Source organism: Bactrocera dorsalis, chromosome 1 (assembly GCF_023373825.1).
Source record: "Bactrocera dorsalis isolate Fly_Bdor chromosome 1, ASM2337382v1, whole genome shotgun sequence".
Classification (NCBI taxonomy): Eukaryota; Metazoa; Arthropoda; class Insecta; order Diptera; family Tephritidae; genus Bactrocera; species Bactrocera dorsalis.
In genome coordinates, this window is record NC_064303.1 from 10501224 (window position 1) to 10520765 (window position 19542).

General features: G+C 32.2%; 1 protein-coding gene across 2 annotated transcripts in view; it reads left to right on the forward strand.

The window, feature by feature from the left end:
• The window catches only part of LOC105222163 (serine/threonine-protein kinase meng-po), a 57494-nt gene extending 48676 nt beyond the window's left edge, over window positions 1–8818 (forward strand). The window contains exon 2 of one of the 2 annotated variants that reach the window (XM_049462631.1): window positions 6573–8815. In XM_049462631.1, coding sequence (XP_049318588.1) covers window positions 6573–7906 — 1334 coding nt within the window. In that variant the 3' untranslated portion in view covers window positions 7907–8815. Of the gene's footprint in view, window positions 1–6572 lie in introns of both variants that reach the window. The other variant, XM_011199374.4, reaches the window with a different exon arrangement.
• The last annotated feature ends 10724 nt before the right edge of the window (window positions 8819–19542 follow it).

The following is a 19542-nucleotide window of genomic DNA, read 5'->3' on the forward strand; positions in this document are numbered from 1 at the left end:
GTTCACAAAAAATGTAACATTTTGAGAAAAAATACATTTTTTCTTAACCTTTAAAACGCTCTAGCGGCTAAAGTATTTGACCTAGATAAACATACAAACCAATTTGGACATGCAATGAACATGAAAACAGATAAATTAACCGTGCGAAGTGATAGAAACATTCCAAAGTTCATATATTTTCATACAAAACATATGGGGTCTAGCCAAGCACCATTGGTCTCGACTAAGGTGTAATATTATAATATCCTTTTTTCGTCCTTTTCGATACGATATCCTTGAATTTTTTTTTCTGAATTCTATAGACAATAAAATTCTAGGAAGCTACCTGGAAGCGCAAGTCGTTTGCTACACTCTAAATATATTTAAATAACATTTAAAAACAAAATATGCCTGGCCAGACCCGTTGGTCTCGACGAGGGTTAAAATTTCCATTAGAGTTTAATGTCACAATTCTATAAAATTCTAGCGCGAAATAATTTGATTATATTAATTAAATTTGCAGCATTAAGTGGTTCTATTCACTTATGCATTCCAAAAGATTTGCGCATATACCGAATGAACCGAATGAGCGTATTGATTTATAAGAGCCGAAAACCCAGAAAAATCACTTAAGCGGGAAATAATCTACATACGGATCATGCTGTAGAACTTTGCCTGAGAGAATATGGCTCTGAAACCGGTTTCGAGACGGCAATTTTTAAAGAAGTTTACTATACTATTTAAGGGCCATAAGACATCTTCATACGTTTTTGAAATATTCGAATTAAATGACGTAATACATATGTATGTCAATTTCATATTCTATTGATCAATATTGGCCAGATCGGTATGATTCGTAGAACATTTCCAGCATATGCATTTTATATGAAAAATAGATCCGCTCTAATGTACATATATATGTACATCTATTACAATAGTCTCCCTAAATTTATAGTTCATCTGGCAAATAGTTTCGGAGCTTTGAGCGTATTTGTGAAAGGGTTTTTAACTAAGTGACATCGGGTCTCAAGACTTTAAACGTGTTTTTCTCATATAGCTGTTTTCAGTGAAGGAATTTCTCCGAAATGGATGGGCCAATAAACTCAACATTTTCATACGATCTTCTTAGATACAAATCATCAAAGAAAAATATTTTTGAGATTTTAAAGAAATTAAAAACTTTCTTTTTGGATGCTGTCATTTTGTCAAAAACTAAAATTTTGACTAGTCTTTCAATCATTGCTTGTATGTATTCATCTATAATAATAAAAATACCTCTAATTTTGGGTTTTATATCGTTTTACCCAGAAAACTCTTGCTCACCGTCAGACACTTTTTTCGGAGGCCATCCTGGAAATCTTCAATTGGATCAAGAGAATCCCAAATTTTTCCAAATTAATGGGTTATAGATCAATTTAACTGCAAGACACTTACCCACCATCAGACACCTCTTTTCGGGGGTCCTCCTTGAGATCAGCTACGGTATTTAGGGAATTTAATTAATAAATTTAATACATTAATGCTTATACAGAGTTGCTAATTGACTTAAATTAAGAAGTAAAAAAGTTAGAAAAAATTAAAATTTAAGTTAGAAAAGTTAGAAAAAATGTTCCAAGGAATTTGTTGTATGGGGTTGCTCTAACCTTAAAAATTTCGTATTCAGAATTTCTAATGGCCTAAATTAAAAAAATACCCTCATAAAAATTGTCTAAATAATTTAAGTTAAAGAGCGAAAAAGTTAGAAAAATGAAAGTTGACAGTGGTTTAGTGACTGATTCCAAGTTATATGCTGTCTAAGGTTGCTCTAACCTCAACACCTGGGTTGGAATATGAATGACTCTGGGTGATGGTAACTCGCACCACCGGCCTATGTACTATACAGCTTTCTTTTTACGGTTGCTAAAATTCATTTTGTAGATGGCAAATTTTTGAAAATTCAATTTTAACTAAAACTTTATAAAATAAATTAAATTAGAATATGAAGGTGTTACAACTAAATGTCACAGCTATTTTTTGATAAAAGAAAGTGGTATTATTAAAAAAATGTGAATAATTAAATACAGGTGGCAACTCCACAAAAGTATAGTAGTATACTGTAAAGTAGTATACTCTATTTGCCAGAATACCAAAATGAGACTCCTGACTAACAGAATCACTAATAGTCACTATTAGAGACATGAGACAATCGTCTCACGCAGAATCTCACGATATAAAATTAGCAAAAACAAAAAACACTTGCACTTTTTTCCTTCTTTTATTTTACTTACCAATTTACCATTATTTAATCGCATACCTGTGGCAACTCAGTTTCTAATATATTTTTTAATCTCACGAGTCTAAAATTAGCAAAAAAAAGTCCATATAAAATAATTTTTTTTCTAATTTCTATGTTATTTACTACTAATTAATTGCATTCCTGTGGCAACTCAGTTTTTGATTATTTATTTAAATCTCACGAATATAGATTTTTTCGAAGAAATCTAAAAATCTATATAATTTTTCCGTTCAGTGTTGCGCATTCCTTGAAATTTTCCTATAGTTTCCATATCTCTACTAAATTAATTGAAAATCAATTTGCTATCTCTATTAGATTAATTGAAAAACAAATAGTTAGCAAGAGTGTATAGGAAATTTTCATGGTTTTTGGTTCGAGAAAAGTCTATAAAACTTACTGCACACACTTTTCCCATTAATTCTTTGTCCAGTGTTATTTATGAGTACATTCAATCATTCTAATTTGGCTATTAATTGAACAAATATATAGCTGAACCTTCTATTAGATTACTAGTAATTAATTAGCTACTCAATTGCAAATTAAGTACCAATGCGCTACTATTATTTTGCAATCGAATTGCGAGCATAAATCAAAGCGCGAAGTGTGAAGTCGAAGTAATCAAAATTTCGCTTTGAAGTGTCTAAATTATTGCGTAATGGATAATTCTCCATATTAAAATGTTTTAAATTTCAATTGCTTAACTGCTAATTGCTCAACTGTTTGTGTATTCCTTAATTGTGCTCAATTTGTTATAAGATAGCTTTTCGTGATTTGCACTTTTTGGTGGTGGTTTGCAGAAAAGCACCAATTATCTAGTGGCAACGCTTAATTTAACGCAAATTTATGCTTAATTTAGCTAAATTATTTAATTTCAAAATTTTTGTTATGAACGTTCAGTGTTGCATTTGATGTTTTTATATTCATTACTTCCACTACATTACGGAAATAAATAAAACACAACGGAAGACGTTGAAGATTTGCTGTTGTAATAATGAATATCGTAAACAAAGTTGTGATATTTTTATACCCACACACACAAATATATATGTATGTATATACAGCACCCGCGTAATTTACGTTAATGTATATTATTTATACTCATGTTAATTGTTGCTAAAAATAAGCGCTTTGTTTGCAAAAAAATAGTATTTTCTACTACTCTACTTAGCAAAAAGAGGCAAATAAAAAATTACAACAAATTAAAAGTGATGAAAAAAAATAAATAAATGAAAAACAAAGCAAATTTTGCTTGTGCAATTCGGAAGATTTGACTAATAGAAATTCACACTTAATAATTTATATTTAATAGCTTGGCGGCGGGTCAATGCCAAAGTGGTCGGTTGCTGCGGTTGCTCTTAAGATCATAATATGGGCGGCGGCGCTCAAAGCGTTGCTACGTCAATGATGAGTTGTAAAGGCGTTTTTGGGAATACATACATACATACATACATACATATATAAATATGTATTTTTTTTAATTTACAAATATATTTTAGTAGCACTAACAGTGGTTTTTATGTCAGCTTTTTACAGTTTCGTGTTGCCATGCACCATGTTGTGCTGATGGATGGCTCATAAGTGCCCTTAATTAGATAATTAAACTAATTAGTGGGGTTGTAAAAAGGTTGTTGAATTTAAATTTTTGATTGGCATTTTTTACTTATGCTAAAATGCGGGTGGCAACTATATACAATATTTTTATATATGTTTAGTAATTGGTTCGGTTATAAAGAAAGTGCTGAATTATTATTTGCAAATTCCATACAATATTTTTATTTGAAAAAAACAGGTGACAACGCTTTGAAAAAAAAAAAATTTAATTCCATTGATTTCTTTAATTATAGCTTAATATTTCAAAAGTTTATATGATATTTGTATATAAAAATGGGTGGCAACTCTATGAAAAAAATCCACTGATTTTTTAACCTTAGCTCAGTATTTAAAAAATTCAAGATTGATTTATTGTATGTATATAAAAATTAAGTGGCAACTCTAAAAAATAATTTTTCATACTCTAATTGATTTCTTTAACTTATTTAAGAAATTGCCGATTCATGTTATATTTTCAGTAAAAAAAAACAGGTGGCAACTCTAAAAAAAAATTTTCATACCCCCTTGATTTATTTTACTTTAGCTTAATATTTTAGAAATTGCGGATTTGTATTATATAATTAAAAAAATAGGTGGCAACTCTATAGAACAATTTATCATACTCCCAATGATTTATTTAACTTATTTCAGAAATTACAGACATTTATTATATTTTTAGTAAATAAAACAGGTGGCAACTCTACAACATAAATTTTCATACAATTTTTCAATTGATTAACTCTGGATTAATACATATTTCACTGATTGAAGAAGAAAACTTGGCAGGTTAATATTTCGCTAACTGAAGAACAACTGGCAACTCCATAATTTTTTTTTCAAAAAAGCTATTTGCTTATGTTTTTTTCTCTCTTTGGGATTTTTAAATAGCTACTATTTCTTGTTCAAAAATATCGCAACCTCCTTTACTTTATTACAAAGTTAAAAATAAATCATTCTAATTGAAAATAAATAGGCATATCGCTGGATATCTAACTTCATATATAAATTTCCAATTCCTTCTCAAAATAAAAAAAGAGTATTAGAAGAGTCATAGAATGACAGCGATCATTTTATTTTTGATTTGTGCCTTGTTTGATTTGAAAGCTGTAAAAGTTGCAGTTAAAAGACTTACTTTACAGCTCCGTTCAAAAATGGCATTTCTTATACTTGGGTCCCAATTTTATATTTTACAATAATCTACATTTTCATTTTTTACATTGATACTCGCTTTCATAATTTTATTAACACTTGTTTAATTTTATTTCATTTTTTCTTGTTTCGTTAATATTCATATCAAGTGTGTACGATTTACTGGTATACATACATATATGATTTTATTTTCCTTAATTTTATTATTCCATTTTTTAATTTTCTTGTACCGTACACATATTTCACTCTTTGTATTATTATACATTATTTTCAATTCTTTTCTTTCGTTTTCCTCTTATCGATTTCTATTATTCTACTGTTCTTTATAATGCATAGTCTTTTGGAATTTCATTATAAGCACATAATTTTATTGAAAAATATTTTTTAAGAAGACACATGCAAACCTGTGTACTATATAAGCATGTACTCCCACATTTTTCTCGCAATTAATTTGTCTACTCCGCAAATTTTTTATGCACTTCATCAATCATTTCGCCTCTTCATCATCATAAACAAAATATTGCGTCGTTGTTTTCGTAAGAATTTCTATTTTTATATCTTGAAAACACTTAAAAAATCAAATGCGCTAACGATTTTTTTAATGCATGCCAGAATTTAGTCTTCATATTATTTCTTAACCCTTTAAATGCTATTTTTGTGAGAGACCAGAACAAATGCTAATATATTGCTTTAGCTACGTTCTTAAGCTAGTTGGAATTCAAACTTTATGGAGATCACTTAGTATTATAGTTCTATAATATTATATTATCACATATTATGAATAATTGCAGTTCGAAAAATGAGATCCGTTATTATGGAGCCATGTGTACAAGTTCACGCAAGTGAGAAAAGTTCACTTGAGAATGGCCAGAAACAATTTTTTTACATATCACCCAAGCAGCTCACGACTTTCGGTCTTAGACCAAGTATCCTCTGGGTAGCCAAAAAACAGAAGGTGAAATATTCCTCCCCAGGGTTGTGCGCTGGATTTGGGATTAGTGTAATGGTTCAGGCCGAAGAGTTTAGAGGAGGTTTCAAAATTTATCTTATTAAAGTAAGATGATTCTCGAGTTAGTCACCTCAGCTTTTATCATTTGCAATGCGGTTTATGATTAGCTATTGTTCGAGAAATTTGTTGCGTTTGTTCTAAAAGTTTTTGGTCACAGACAGTATTGTTTCTTTGAAGGTTATTTTTGGTTCACATCGCGATTATTTTGGGATTTGTATGTCACAATATATCATATGATTGTATAAAATTATTTCTTGCAGGCGCAAAAGAATTTTAATTAAAAATGTTTGCTTTGCAACTTTATGGTTTCTTCCATGTTTTCTTGTATATAAGTTATTCTAAAAATGTTGATGACAACAATTGGGATAGCCAAATCTAAAAATAATGATAACGTAGAAAAATTAAATATATCTAGTATACTAAAATTAATCTTAATTATATATAAATATATCTAAATATATTCTAATATAATTTATATTATGAATTTAAAAGCTTTTAACAATATTCTCACGCTTCCATTTAATAAACATTTATTCATACTTGTCTTTCTCCTTCTTCTTTTCTTTACAGAGAAACGCTCATTCTCTTTCCGCTTGCGTCGCTCGATCGGCGATGGCGGCAGCACGAACAGCAGGAACAGCAACAATAACAGCAGCACTTGCACGAATAACAATTCACTGTTATCACCGGTGACCAGCGCAAAGCTGGAAGTGCCCAATTCGAGCGCCTCTGTCAGTCGCCGCAGCAGCATCTACAAGAAGCCGGACAAGGATGATAGTGGCATCATACATATCGTGCCGGATATTGAATTGCCATTGATGACATTCTCCGATCAGTATGATATCGAGAAGACGCTGGCTGAAGGTTGCTTTGCGCGCATACTACTCGCACATCATCGGCCCACAAATACGTCGGTGGTGCTGAAGGCGGTACATGCCGAGTTGGCTACGTTGAAAGACTTCCAAAAGGAGTTCCACCTCAACTATCAGCTGTCACATCATCGCAATATACTCAGCGCTTACAATGTGGCCTTCCAAACGAAGGATTATTATGTGTTTGCTATGGAACATGCGCCATACGGTGATTTGGCGGCCAATTTGGGACCACATGGCTTGCATGAGTCGGCTTGTAAAACTATCAGCGAACAATTGAGTTCGGCGTTGGGTTTTATGCATTCGAAGAATTTGGTGCATCGTGATCTTAAGTTGGAAAATGTCTTGGTCTTCACGCCGGACTTCTCACGTGTCAAATTGTGTGATTTCGGCACGACCACGAAGAAGAGTTTGCTGGTGCACAAGGTGAAGCATACGTGGACCAGCTGTGTGCCGCCTGAAGTGTTGGAGATCGTCAAAAATGAACGGTTTCTCTGCATGCCCACCAGTGATTCGTGGCAATTCGGCATTTTATTGTTCAACATACTGACTGGCAGTCCGCCATGGCACATGGCCGATTGGGTGAAGGATGCACAATATTCGAACTTTATGAAATACGAACAACGCAAGACAACAAAAATACCCGACGGCTTCCGTCGTTTTTCGCCACGTCTGATGCGTTGCTTCCGCAAGTATTTAACGCACGATCCGGAAGATCGCTGCAAAGTAACCGAGGTCATGAAATACATGAAAGATCGTTGGGTTGAATGCCGCATTGCGACATCGAAGTCGGCGATGCTCATCTCACCGAATCCCGATCAGGACTCGTGTATTTATTTGAATAAGCGTGAAGGTCGTCTGTCCGCCGATGAAAATAAATTGAAACTGAAGCGTATGATGTCCAGTTATGGTTTGGATAATTCCATCGATCAGACAGTGGTGCGTAGTCGTGTCATTGAGTGGCTCTCGACGTGCGATGCTAACTTCGATTCGGATATCGAAAGTCTTGCGGCGCTAGAGGTGGCCAATTAGACGGTAGTGGGCGCGTGAAAGGTTACAAGAAACGCGCATAAAAAATTGGTTTAAGTTTTGGAAATCGTTTGCAGCATGCTTTGCGCCGGTGGGCGGCGAAACCGCGTTAGTCAGACATGACTAACGCAACCCTAACGCGTGCTCGGCGCGCAGAAGACAAGACATCACATGTTAAACGTGAGAATTTAGTGGCGTTGAAGAAAGTAACAAAAAAAATAATAATAATTATATATAAATGTATACAATACAGGTCATATCGACAATAAGTCATATTCAAGTACCAAATGCACAAGAATTTATTGTATAATATCACACGAGAGAGATAGTGAGTCATATTCGCGTGTTGCGCTAACTGATAAATATTAATTCAATGAAATGATGAGAGAGAGAAAATAAAATTAAATTGTATATGATATGGAATATGTACATTGGGAGTTTATACATTCATAAAAAAATATAATACGAAAAAATTCAATCAATTTTGTACTAGCTTTTCCTTCCCATAATCACAAAAGATAAAAAAATCCTTGAAATGTTTTGTGGGATATTTCATGCAAGCACGGCAGTGTTATTAATGAGAAAAAATATTTAAAATTGTTAAATTTCTTTTAATATATTTTTTTGCAATTGTTTTAAGGAATTCAAAACTAAAAATTTTATTTGACTTAATATAAAAAAAATAATTTAATGATAATTTTTTATGAAAATTCTCCATACAAAAATGATATTAAAATCAACTCAAAGTTATATAATTTATTAAGAAAAATTTATTTTATAGTTATAAAATACTATTTTCGACTTTTTTAGGACCTAATAAAATTTAAAAATTATATTTTACAATAAAAAATTTTATTTAACAATTAAAAAAAACAATCACTCAAACTCAACTTTAAGTTATATTACCTGCTCAAAAAGGTTATTTATAACTTTCTTAGGGATTAATAAAATGTTTAAAAAATATATTTGACTCAAAAAAAAAAAAATTAATAATATTTTTCAAAAAAAAAAACATTAAAATTAAATAAAAAAAATTAAATAAAAATACAAAAAAATAAATATAAAATAAATCAAAATAAATTAAAAAATATACTTAGAAAACTAAAATAAAAAAATTTAAAAAAAAATTTTGCTAGATGACTTTTTCGAAATTAAAATGAATATGTCCTAACAATAAAAAAAGTAAATTGCAATGGAAATTAAATAACATTAAATAAAAAAATAAAGTAAAAAAGTTATAAATAATAAAATATAAAAAATAAATAAATTAAATATAGTAAATTAAAATAAATAAATAAAATAACAAAAGAAAATAAGTTAAAAAATAAATTGTATATGTATATAAAAAAAAAATAAAATAAAATAGAAAAATTATAAAATAAAGAAAGTAAAATAAAACAACACACAATTAATACATGAGTACAAAGCTTATAAAGTTAATCTATTTTAAAAAATTGAATATAATTAAAATGGTGTAAAATTGACTTTAAATAATTTTTTTAAATTAAATAATGCAAAATAAAAAATTTATAAAATAAAAATTAAATATTATAACTTAAAATGAAGTAATGAACTTTATTTTTAAAACAAAATAAATATTTCTTAACAATAAAAAAAATTAAATTTTTAAAATATAAATAAAATCAAATTAAGAAACAAAATTAATAAATAATGAAAAAAATTAACAAATCAAAATAAAAAAAAAAATATAAAAAATTTAAAAAAATTAAATTAAAAAAAAAAATCTAAAATAAAATTAAACAGTGTAAGTAAAATAGCCGCAAATAAAATGAAATGAAACTAATTAAAAGAAAACAAAATTATATTAAAATAAAATAAAGTTAAAAAAACTTAAATTAAAATTAAATAAAAAATGAAATTAAATTATTTTTTTTTTCAATAAAATAAAATAAAAGAATTTGTAAAAATTAAAATTAAATGTTATAGCTTAAAATTAATTAACGAACTTGACTTTGAAAACAAAACGAAGCTTTCTCAACAATTTAAACAAAAAAAATGAAATTAACTAAAAAAATATAAATTGAATACAATAAAAAAGATAATTAAATTAAATTAAACAAAAAAAAAAACTAGAGTAAAGTAAAATAAAATAAAAAAAAATAAAATAAAGGATATCAAAATATAACAAAAAAATTAATAAAAAAAAAACTAAAATTTAATTAAAATAAAATACAGAAATTATAAAATAATATAAACCGAATTAAAAATAAATAAAATATGTAAGAAAAAATTAAAAAATAGAATTGAATTAAATTAGTTAAAATAAATTAAATTAACATAAAAAAATGAAATTAAATATTTTTTTATTAAAATATACAAATAAAAGAACCCATAAAATTAAAAATAATAATATAACATAAAATAAATTTAAATGAAAAATACCAAATTCCAAAATTATCGTAATAAAACTATTCAAACTTTTTTTCTTTTTGTCGTTTAAGTTTTTTTCTGATAATATGAAAAAAAAAAACATTTTATCATGAATATAAAAAATTGTTTTTGCACGAAATATTCCACACATAGGTAGTTACTTACGTATATATACGTAGAGATTAAGAAAATTGAACCACCTATAAATTTAGGGCAGATAATAAAACATTTATACCATGGGATTGAAAAAAGAAAATATATAAATTGGGATTGTGTTTGAAGTTACCGTACTATATCTATACACAGTTGAACTTCTTTAACTCGAATTTCTATAACTCGAAATTCGCCACAACTCGAACTCTTGATTTGGCAATAGAAGTCGAATTTCATACAAATTTCCTGCCATAACTCAAGGTCTCTCTAACTCAATTTTTGTTTGTGTATTATGGCGATTCGAGTTAGGGCAGTTCAACAGTGTATAAAAAATGATTCAAAATTCCTGTTAAAAAAAAACATTAAAAACACATTTGAAAATTTTGTAAAAAATAATCACCAACAAATTGTCAAAGGCAAATATACAATACTCAAATATACACGCATACAATTCGCTATATGTCATGTGTTAAACTCTCAAGTCAACGTCAGTCGATTTCGCAAATGTGATTTCTATCTAACTGTAGTTATAATTAGCAATTTTACATAAATATTAGCAGTAAATCTAAGTATGTATGTATACACAGAAAATTTGTACATGCAAAGCAGCAAACAAAAAGAGCCGCCTGTGTTCTGGTGTGTTAGTGAAAGAAGCGGAAGAGGAAAAAAATAGCTCAGGCATTTAACCCTAAGTTCTAGTCTAGTAAAAAAAAAATTGTATTCCTAGTCAATGTACGGAGCGAAGGCTAAAAAAGCTAATTGGCAAAAATATTCCTAAGCAGCAAATATTATTATTTAAAAGATTCGTTTAGTATTTTCAGTAGTTGTAGTAGCATATATGGCAATATAACAGTAAATAAATAAAATGAAAAAATATACATATACATATAATGTACATTTTTTAAGCGCCTAGTATAGTAGTAAACAAAGATTTGCTGTGTGCTAAGCCACAAAAAATATTGTATTTATGTATATAGACTCCTGCAAAATAATAAAAATCGCAAGCTATAAATACGAACCTCGAATGATTGCACAAAAAAAAATAAAATATACAAAAGCATTACAACAACTTGTTGATAAATTTGCAGTAGTAATAAAAACAATAATTACAGCGTTTATTGCGGATGTATTTATATACTTGTCTATACTAAATACAGATATATGTACAAAATTAATATATACATAAAGAGATTGGCAGAAAGAAATTAAAAATGATAATAAAATATATATATGTATAAATACAGAAAACTTTATGAGTTTTTCTTTTCGATGAGATGAAGATGAGATGGGGAAACGGTGAGCTTTTGTTAATTTATGGGTATCGGGGATGATAAACTGAGCGACAATTTGCATGTTGTTGGGATTGAAGAACGTTGTTTGCTAAAAAATAGATTCAGAAATGGAAGTATGTAACTTATGAAAGTTTAAAGTAGAGTTAACGAATATGTTCTTCTTATTTTTCATTGCCGTAGACACCAGGCCCGCCAGTCGTTCTTCCTTTTCGCTGGTTGGCGGCAATGGAAGATACCAAGAGTAGCCAGAACCTTCTCCACCTAATCTATCCAACGGAGTAGAGGTCTTCCTCTTCCTCTGCATCTCCCGGCAGGTACTGTGTCGAATACTTTCAGAGCTGGAGCGTTTTAATCCATTCGGGCGGCATGACTTACCCAACGTAGCCGCTGAACTATGTCTATTCTGCGTTGGGGTTTGCGTCTGACATTGTTGTTGCGGCTAATACTGCTTCCAAGATAGACGAAATTATTTACGATTCGAAGTTATGTATGTCAACAGTGACGTGGGAGCCAAGTCCTGAGTGCAACGACTATTTCTGTGATCACAGGATATATTTCGTCTTGCCCTCGGGGGTCTGGTATCATTTGCTTCGCTTTCTTATCCAGTCTTGAAAAAACAGAACTAACGACGCGGTTGTTGAGGTCAATGATATCAATATCGTTGGCGTACGGCAGCAGCTGAACACTCTTATAGAAGATTGTACCTTCTCTATTTGGTTCTGCAGCTCGAATAATTTTTTCCAAACGTAGTTTGAAGAATTCGCATGATAGGGGGAGTCGCCTTGCCTGAAACCTCGTTTGGTATCGAACGGTTCGGAGAGGTCCTTTTCGATTCTGACGGAGCTTTGGTATTGCTCAACGTTTACATATCCGTATTAGTTTTGCGGGAATATTGCATCAAGGGTTCATTCGATTTTCATACATTTATTACGCTCAACGAATTCAATGAAATCATCGTGCCTTTTCCGAAACGGATTTTCTAGTTTCGAAATCAGAAAAAAATTACCGGGATTCAAGTCTGACGAATACGTTGGCTAAACGATGATTTTCGTTTCATCTTTGTATAAAAAGTCAGTCACAACTCACTAAATTGTGACGTCATATTCGTAACCGCACGTTTTGTTACCGTTGATGATAGCAGGAACCTCAGGTACATTATGAATCATCTCTTTTGCGACCTATAATAAAATGTGTTAAGTCGATCCACAAAAGATTGTGAAATTCTCTATTATCTCTCAGTGATAGCACCATGAACTTCAGTTTCTTTAACATTTTCGATGTGTTCGACATTATCATCAACACAGATGCAGAACCGAGAACCGCCCTGAGAGCTTTACAGCTGCAACAACCATCAGCTACACGCCACTCCCTCACCCCCAGATCACCCACGGACACCCGCGACAAACACAGATTTTACAATTACACTGCAACGGACTTCAAAGCAAGGTCGAGGAGATAGTTGCTATACGTAAAGATCGCGAGCGAGCTAATGAAAAACCGTCTTAACGATGGCGACATCGATCACAGAGATACTACCTTAGAATGTCAGAATACAGATATCCGCTCAGGCTGTACGAGCTCGAAATAATTAATACCTACATCCCCCGGTTACATGCTTCTATACAGAAAATCACCCGAACATAGGTAAGCTATTTCTTGGTGAAAACCGTTTGGTACAAGGCGACTTTAACGCAATACAACCTTTGGCATTCCTGCCTGTCAAATTATTGTAGATGGATGGAACTGGTGAGCGTGACATCTTACGCCTTGCCGATCTCTGTGGTCCCCGAATAAGGGATCTCAATTTGGCAAATCAACACAAGCGGACAAAATGGCTGAGGGAGTCCTGTCGTCCGATAACTCCCCTCACCCCAGTAGTGAAGACACTTGAGGCTCTAATCTTCCGACCACGCACTACCTGAGCCTAGCAAACCACCAACACGCCGCACCCATATGGTCGCCTGGATGTACTGCATTCGCAACGCAACGAAAACGAGGAAGCTACAGACATGTTAGAACACTGCAATCAGCACTTCAACAGAATGCCTGTTGCTGTTACCCCATTGAACACCTGTACAGTGAGGTCCGTATGCTCCCAGTAAAGAAGCATATGAACTACTCTCCAAAGAGTTTCTGCTGGGGTGCTTTTCTAGAATCGATCCTGGCATATCAAACTTATGTTCAGCGTGCAATGTATCTTAATTTGATTTAGATAGATAAATTTGTAGTTAAAAATATAGATATGACAGAACATTGATATAGGTTTTTATACAATACAGTCCATCTGTCGTTGACTGAGCATAGTTGTCCAGTGTATCATGGGCAACATGATATTTTCGAGCATTCCATTTAAAATAAAACAAATAAGAGCTTCAGTAAAAATCATATTGATGTATCATCTAGGAAGGTATAGTCTACTACGTATATTCACTATATATATAAGAATATCTTTAACCGCAAGTTGACCGCCAACAAATCGCCTTCCTGAACTATCGGGGAAGTATAGGCAAATATACATAAATATGCACATATTGTTTTTGTATTTCACACCCAGATAGTACGCAATAAAAAGTTGTAACAATAAACAAATAAATATTCTATGTGCGATTATTTATTTTTCTAATACATACCACGCTGTGCATGAGCTTATTTTAAGCTCGCGCTTTCTATAAATAATTCCAAGGCAATCGTGAACATTTCTCGACCAAAGAAATTTTGATTGCCCACAAAATGACCCCTTTCCGATATTTTCAATATGCATACAAAACGCTGGCTGGAGGTTATTAGAAATTTTTATTACCGTTTAGGTATTCGAAATCGATACAAAATCGTCTTAAACTGAATACAGTTGGTAAAGCCTGTTTATATTTTGCCACGCGCTTCATTTGCACCAAATGAATTGTTTTAGAAATATATAATTACTCATACAATATTTCTTCCTTAATACGTCAAATGGTAGTGATCACATTTTTAAAGGTGGAGTGGTTTTTTTGGAATTGTAAGTTATGATAAAGGTATGGAGGCATGGAGGTATGGTATAAGAGTGCCAGACAGCGAATATGAACGTAAGTTCCGAGAGCTTTTTTGCCATGAAAAAATTTCCCAGAAAATCGTCATTTGTTGACGATGAGACAAACAATTTTTAAGAGTCATCTTGGAGCCCACAAATTATAATAGAAGCCTGACCAAATATCTAAAATATTTTTTGCTGTCTTACTATAAGTTCACTCCTGTAAACTATACGCTTCGTATAATAAAAATAGTAATCGTAATAATAAATATAGTAATGTCATTGGAACTATTTGGAAGGTCACTCGAACGATTCTACATTTTATGCAATTTCTTTAGAAGATGAAAGTATGAACAATTACTGACTAATCTTTTATTACTTTTTACTTTATTATATAAAATTTCTATATTATTACACCTTTTTATGGCCAAAGTACCTAATTCCCTCAACACCAACTTATTAAAGTCTGCTACATAAAAAAAATATTGCCCTAAGTATAGTTGTTATTAAGAAGACAATCAAAGAAGGCAGACAATTGAATGCTCTTAATATGCCGGAAGCAATTATAAAAGTTATATGAGTTCATTGACCTAGTTCTCATTACTAGGTGCAGTTCAAAAGTAATAGAGCTTTTAATAATATATACGATTTGAAGGCTACGAGTAAGCGCACTTATGATAATATGCTAGAAACACTCTGGATGTATCTGCTAAGTTAAGCATTAAGTGAGGGAACGAGAAAACGATCTATAGACAAAACTTTATACAAGTCAAGCTGATAAATGTCTTTTCAGCTCCTCAGGCTGTTCAATAAGTTTTGTCGTTTGATAAGAAAACTACAATTTTATGATTCAAAATACACTTTTATTATGAAGTATAATCTCTCTAAACATTAATACACTTGCTTCAACGATCCTTCAGTCTGTGGTTCCCATCCCTGTAGTGAGAATCCGGAAGGTCTGCAACATACGCTTCAACAGCCGTTATACGTATGACCTCTTCATTTGATGAAAAACTCCTTTTTGAGTTTTGGAAATAAATGGAACTTGTGGGGGGCCAAATCTGGTGAATATGGTGGATGCTCCATAGTTCGAACTGAAGGGTATTTTTTCACGAATGTTTTCCTTCAACTGGTCCAAAAGGTTGCAATTATATTCAGTATTAATTGTTTTACAAGTTTGCAGGTAATCCACGATCCAAAAAAAACTGATGCCACAACCTTCTTGGCCGATTTCCGATCACGAACTCGTTTCGAAATCGAACAACCAGGTTCACACCACTCTTTAGCCTCTTGTTTTGATTCAAGATCATGGTGGTAGACCCAAGTCTCATTCACAGTGATGAATCGATGATCAAAATTATATTATATTACTAACCATCATCTGAACACATTTGACCTGTGCTGATAAAGAAAACTACATTTTTTATACAAAACATTAAAATAGGATCCTAAGGCAATGAAAATATATCAACGATTAATCAAGTTTTCCATACCTTTAGGGTGGCTTACTCTGCCTTCAGCGAATTTTGTTTTTTTCTTTTAGGTTTCTACTCATTTCTGGTGCATAATTTGTCAGATTGTTTGATAGTTATAGTCATAAACTTAGGTCTCGTCAACAATAATGATGACTTTGATGAATGGAGGGGCATCAGCTATGCTGTTAAGCATCTCTTTTGCGACCTCTACTCGTCGTCGTTTTTCTTTTAGTACGAGGATCGTATTGATACGTTTGACACCCAAAGCATTAATCAAAAGGTGTTGAGTCGATCCATAAGATATTTTAAGGTCCTCTCTTATCTCTCTGGTGCTAACGCAATGATTTTCAAGCACGGTTTCCTTAACTTTTTCGATGTTATTGTCACTAAGATAGATTACAATCTATTTAGAGGACTTGTATGGCAAATTATCTGTGACTTCACGAGCTTCATTAAATGCAATATTTTCTATACTTCTGGTCATTATTCCATTGAAAACGCAAACTTGCTCATTGGACATGTTTTTTTTTATATTAGAAAAATCTCGAGACAATTTGGGATTGTTGAAGTGATATTATCGTAAAACATTTGGTAAGACTGATTTGTAACTACATGAGGTTATGAGGTCGATCTTTACAGGTATTTCATTTGGACAGCTTATGACCACGGTCTCTTGGGGTATTTAAAACTGGTATGTAATAGATCATAAAACCCTCACAAATCTATAAAGTTCTGACAGCTTATCACATATCTATTTACAAGGCTATGTCTTCTAGTTCGCTGAAGGTAAGATTGCCCAGATCATTCAACATGAGCTTTGCAAAGGCTGGATAGTAGAAGAGAAAGTGCCTCATGTCCTTTAATACAACTTTGACAATTTACGTCCAAAAAGATTTTTATTTTTACTGCATAAATGCTTAATGGAAAGTGCTTAGAAAGGAATTGCCGGAAGATAATCTTTGCAAAGGGCAAGTATTTCAGCAGATCTCTTATGTTCTTCTCTTGGCCAAACGGATCTTGCATTCTCACAGAAACGTGTCTTCGGCCAGTGCCTTCTAAGCACACGTGATGTTCATTGTACTCAGCGATTCCGCTATGACTAGGTAGAGAAACGAATCTGATGATAAAGTAGTATGATGCTTTTTCATATACGGTAGTACTTTCAGTTCTGTTTGTGGCTACAGTTTGTCTTGAAGAGTAATAATGTGGATCTGTCTGTTTTTATGCCATGCTGTTTAGGTTTATATGTGATGGTTTTCCGTCTCGTTCACTCGAAATCTTTAGCTGCCATATTGGGTATCCAGTTTTCTCTAATAAATTGATTGATTGAATATTATAGTTAACAAATTTTGGAGGCCAAAGCGTAGATTTATTTAAATACCTGACTAACATCATCTAAATACCTACTACCGTGCCGACACCCTGTGTCTTGAAAATGAAAACAGTCGTTAAAAAAACTCCCACATTCCTACAAAAACTTGTGGATAATCTCAGCTAAGTAATGGAAGAGATCACCTCTGCGGTATTATTTGACAGATGTTTGTCTCGAAATGAAGTTTTCTGCAGGTTCGAAGTCTACGGCTAAAAATTAGCCCATCTCATAAGATCTCACTTTGCAAGTTTTCAGGAACATTGCTACTTTCCAATGCACCCACGTATGCCAAAACCAAAGCACTCAAGTGGCTTCGTTTCGCAATTTTCGATTATTCACGTAATTATGTTCGCGCATTATTAATTTTCACACAACATTGCGTATTCTAAGGGTTTCAGTTTCAATGCCATTTGCCTGCAAGTACTTTTTGTCTAGTAATCGTTCACATTTACATACAAAAGCATAAAAAAGTGCTGAAATCAATTAACCATCACAACTGGAGCCGCATATCAGAATAAGGGCAGGAAAATAAATGTTTGCTGTCGACGTAACCCCATTAAGAGGTCAATAGTGTTTTGGTGCACCATTTTATCAAATGATTTATAATATGTTTATATAAATCCATATATTTTTTGTTTTTTTGCGTCGCTTATTAATGAAGCTGTTTGCTTCCAGAGAATTTCAAAATTTGAATTACGTAAATAGCCATGAACACCGGTATGAGTCACTTGCATTAACGGATGTTCCCCCACATGAAAATATAATTGGATATGCGTAGTACAAACATATGTACATATGTACAGGCTAACACTTGACGTAGTACGCTAATTAAATTTAGCTGAATCCATTCATTGTTGTGTCCATTTATTATTTACCTTTAAAGTCATAAACATTTAAATCTAAACAAATCGATTTTATGAATAATACAAATCCATCAGCGGACAGTTTCAAATTGGACAATTGTAAGTAAACAAAAAAATATTTTTTTTTTACAAATTCGTAATTATGTTAACCCGTTGAGGGTATATGGGGCTGATTGCAGATTAATGATTCGTATTGTTTCCTCGAGGAACTTAAGAAATCATAAGTTTCCGTGGAAAATAGAACTCTTCCAGAAGAGCTTTTCATAAATAGTTTAGAAAAGCTTGGATAGTCTACTAGTCCTATGTATATATTTTAAAACCAGCTTAATTATTCTACTTGATAAACCTTTACCCTTTATGAAGTAATTTTAGCAGAAAATATAACCTTTGTACTACTACCGACTTTAACTTCGTTCCACCGAACGGAATAACTCTTAACAGTATAATTAAAGGTTAAGTAATTCTCCAAGACGCCATATGCTTACCAAAAGATTTTTCCAAAAAGCTGGACTTTCCCTCTCTCTCTCATACCTTTTCATATAATACCACAAAAAATCGTTTTTGTGCACATAAGTTTATGCAAAAGTACAGCGCTAGAAGGCAAGAAAACGAAGGAGATTCACTTTGTTCCCAATCCGTTGTAATCGCAACAAGGGTCCCTGCTTTTGCGGGCTCATCGACATTGCGGGTTTCAACGATTCCGATGTGACCGGGCACCCAAAGGAGACTAATAATGAAGTAGCTTAATGCAATCGGTAGAGAGAACAGCCCCTCCTTGACTAACTTTGAGCGCACGGTGAGCAAACTAAGGCACTGGTGTGGAAGTGCATGTTCGCCTCCCTGAAAAGGGCTGTATATCGAAGTAATACATCTACTGCTAATCTAATAGCAGCTCCTCTGCTTGAAAAATTACGGAAGCTCGTTACAGGAACTACCGTCCAAACTTCCTTCTAAGCTTCAGCTCATCAGCGAACAAGTTCAAAATGTCTTTTCTCCATCGATTTTACTCCGCTCACATATCACTCGTTCCATGCGAGCCGAAATAAAGTCTCAGAAGTAGACTTTGCGTCGCAGTAATCTAAG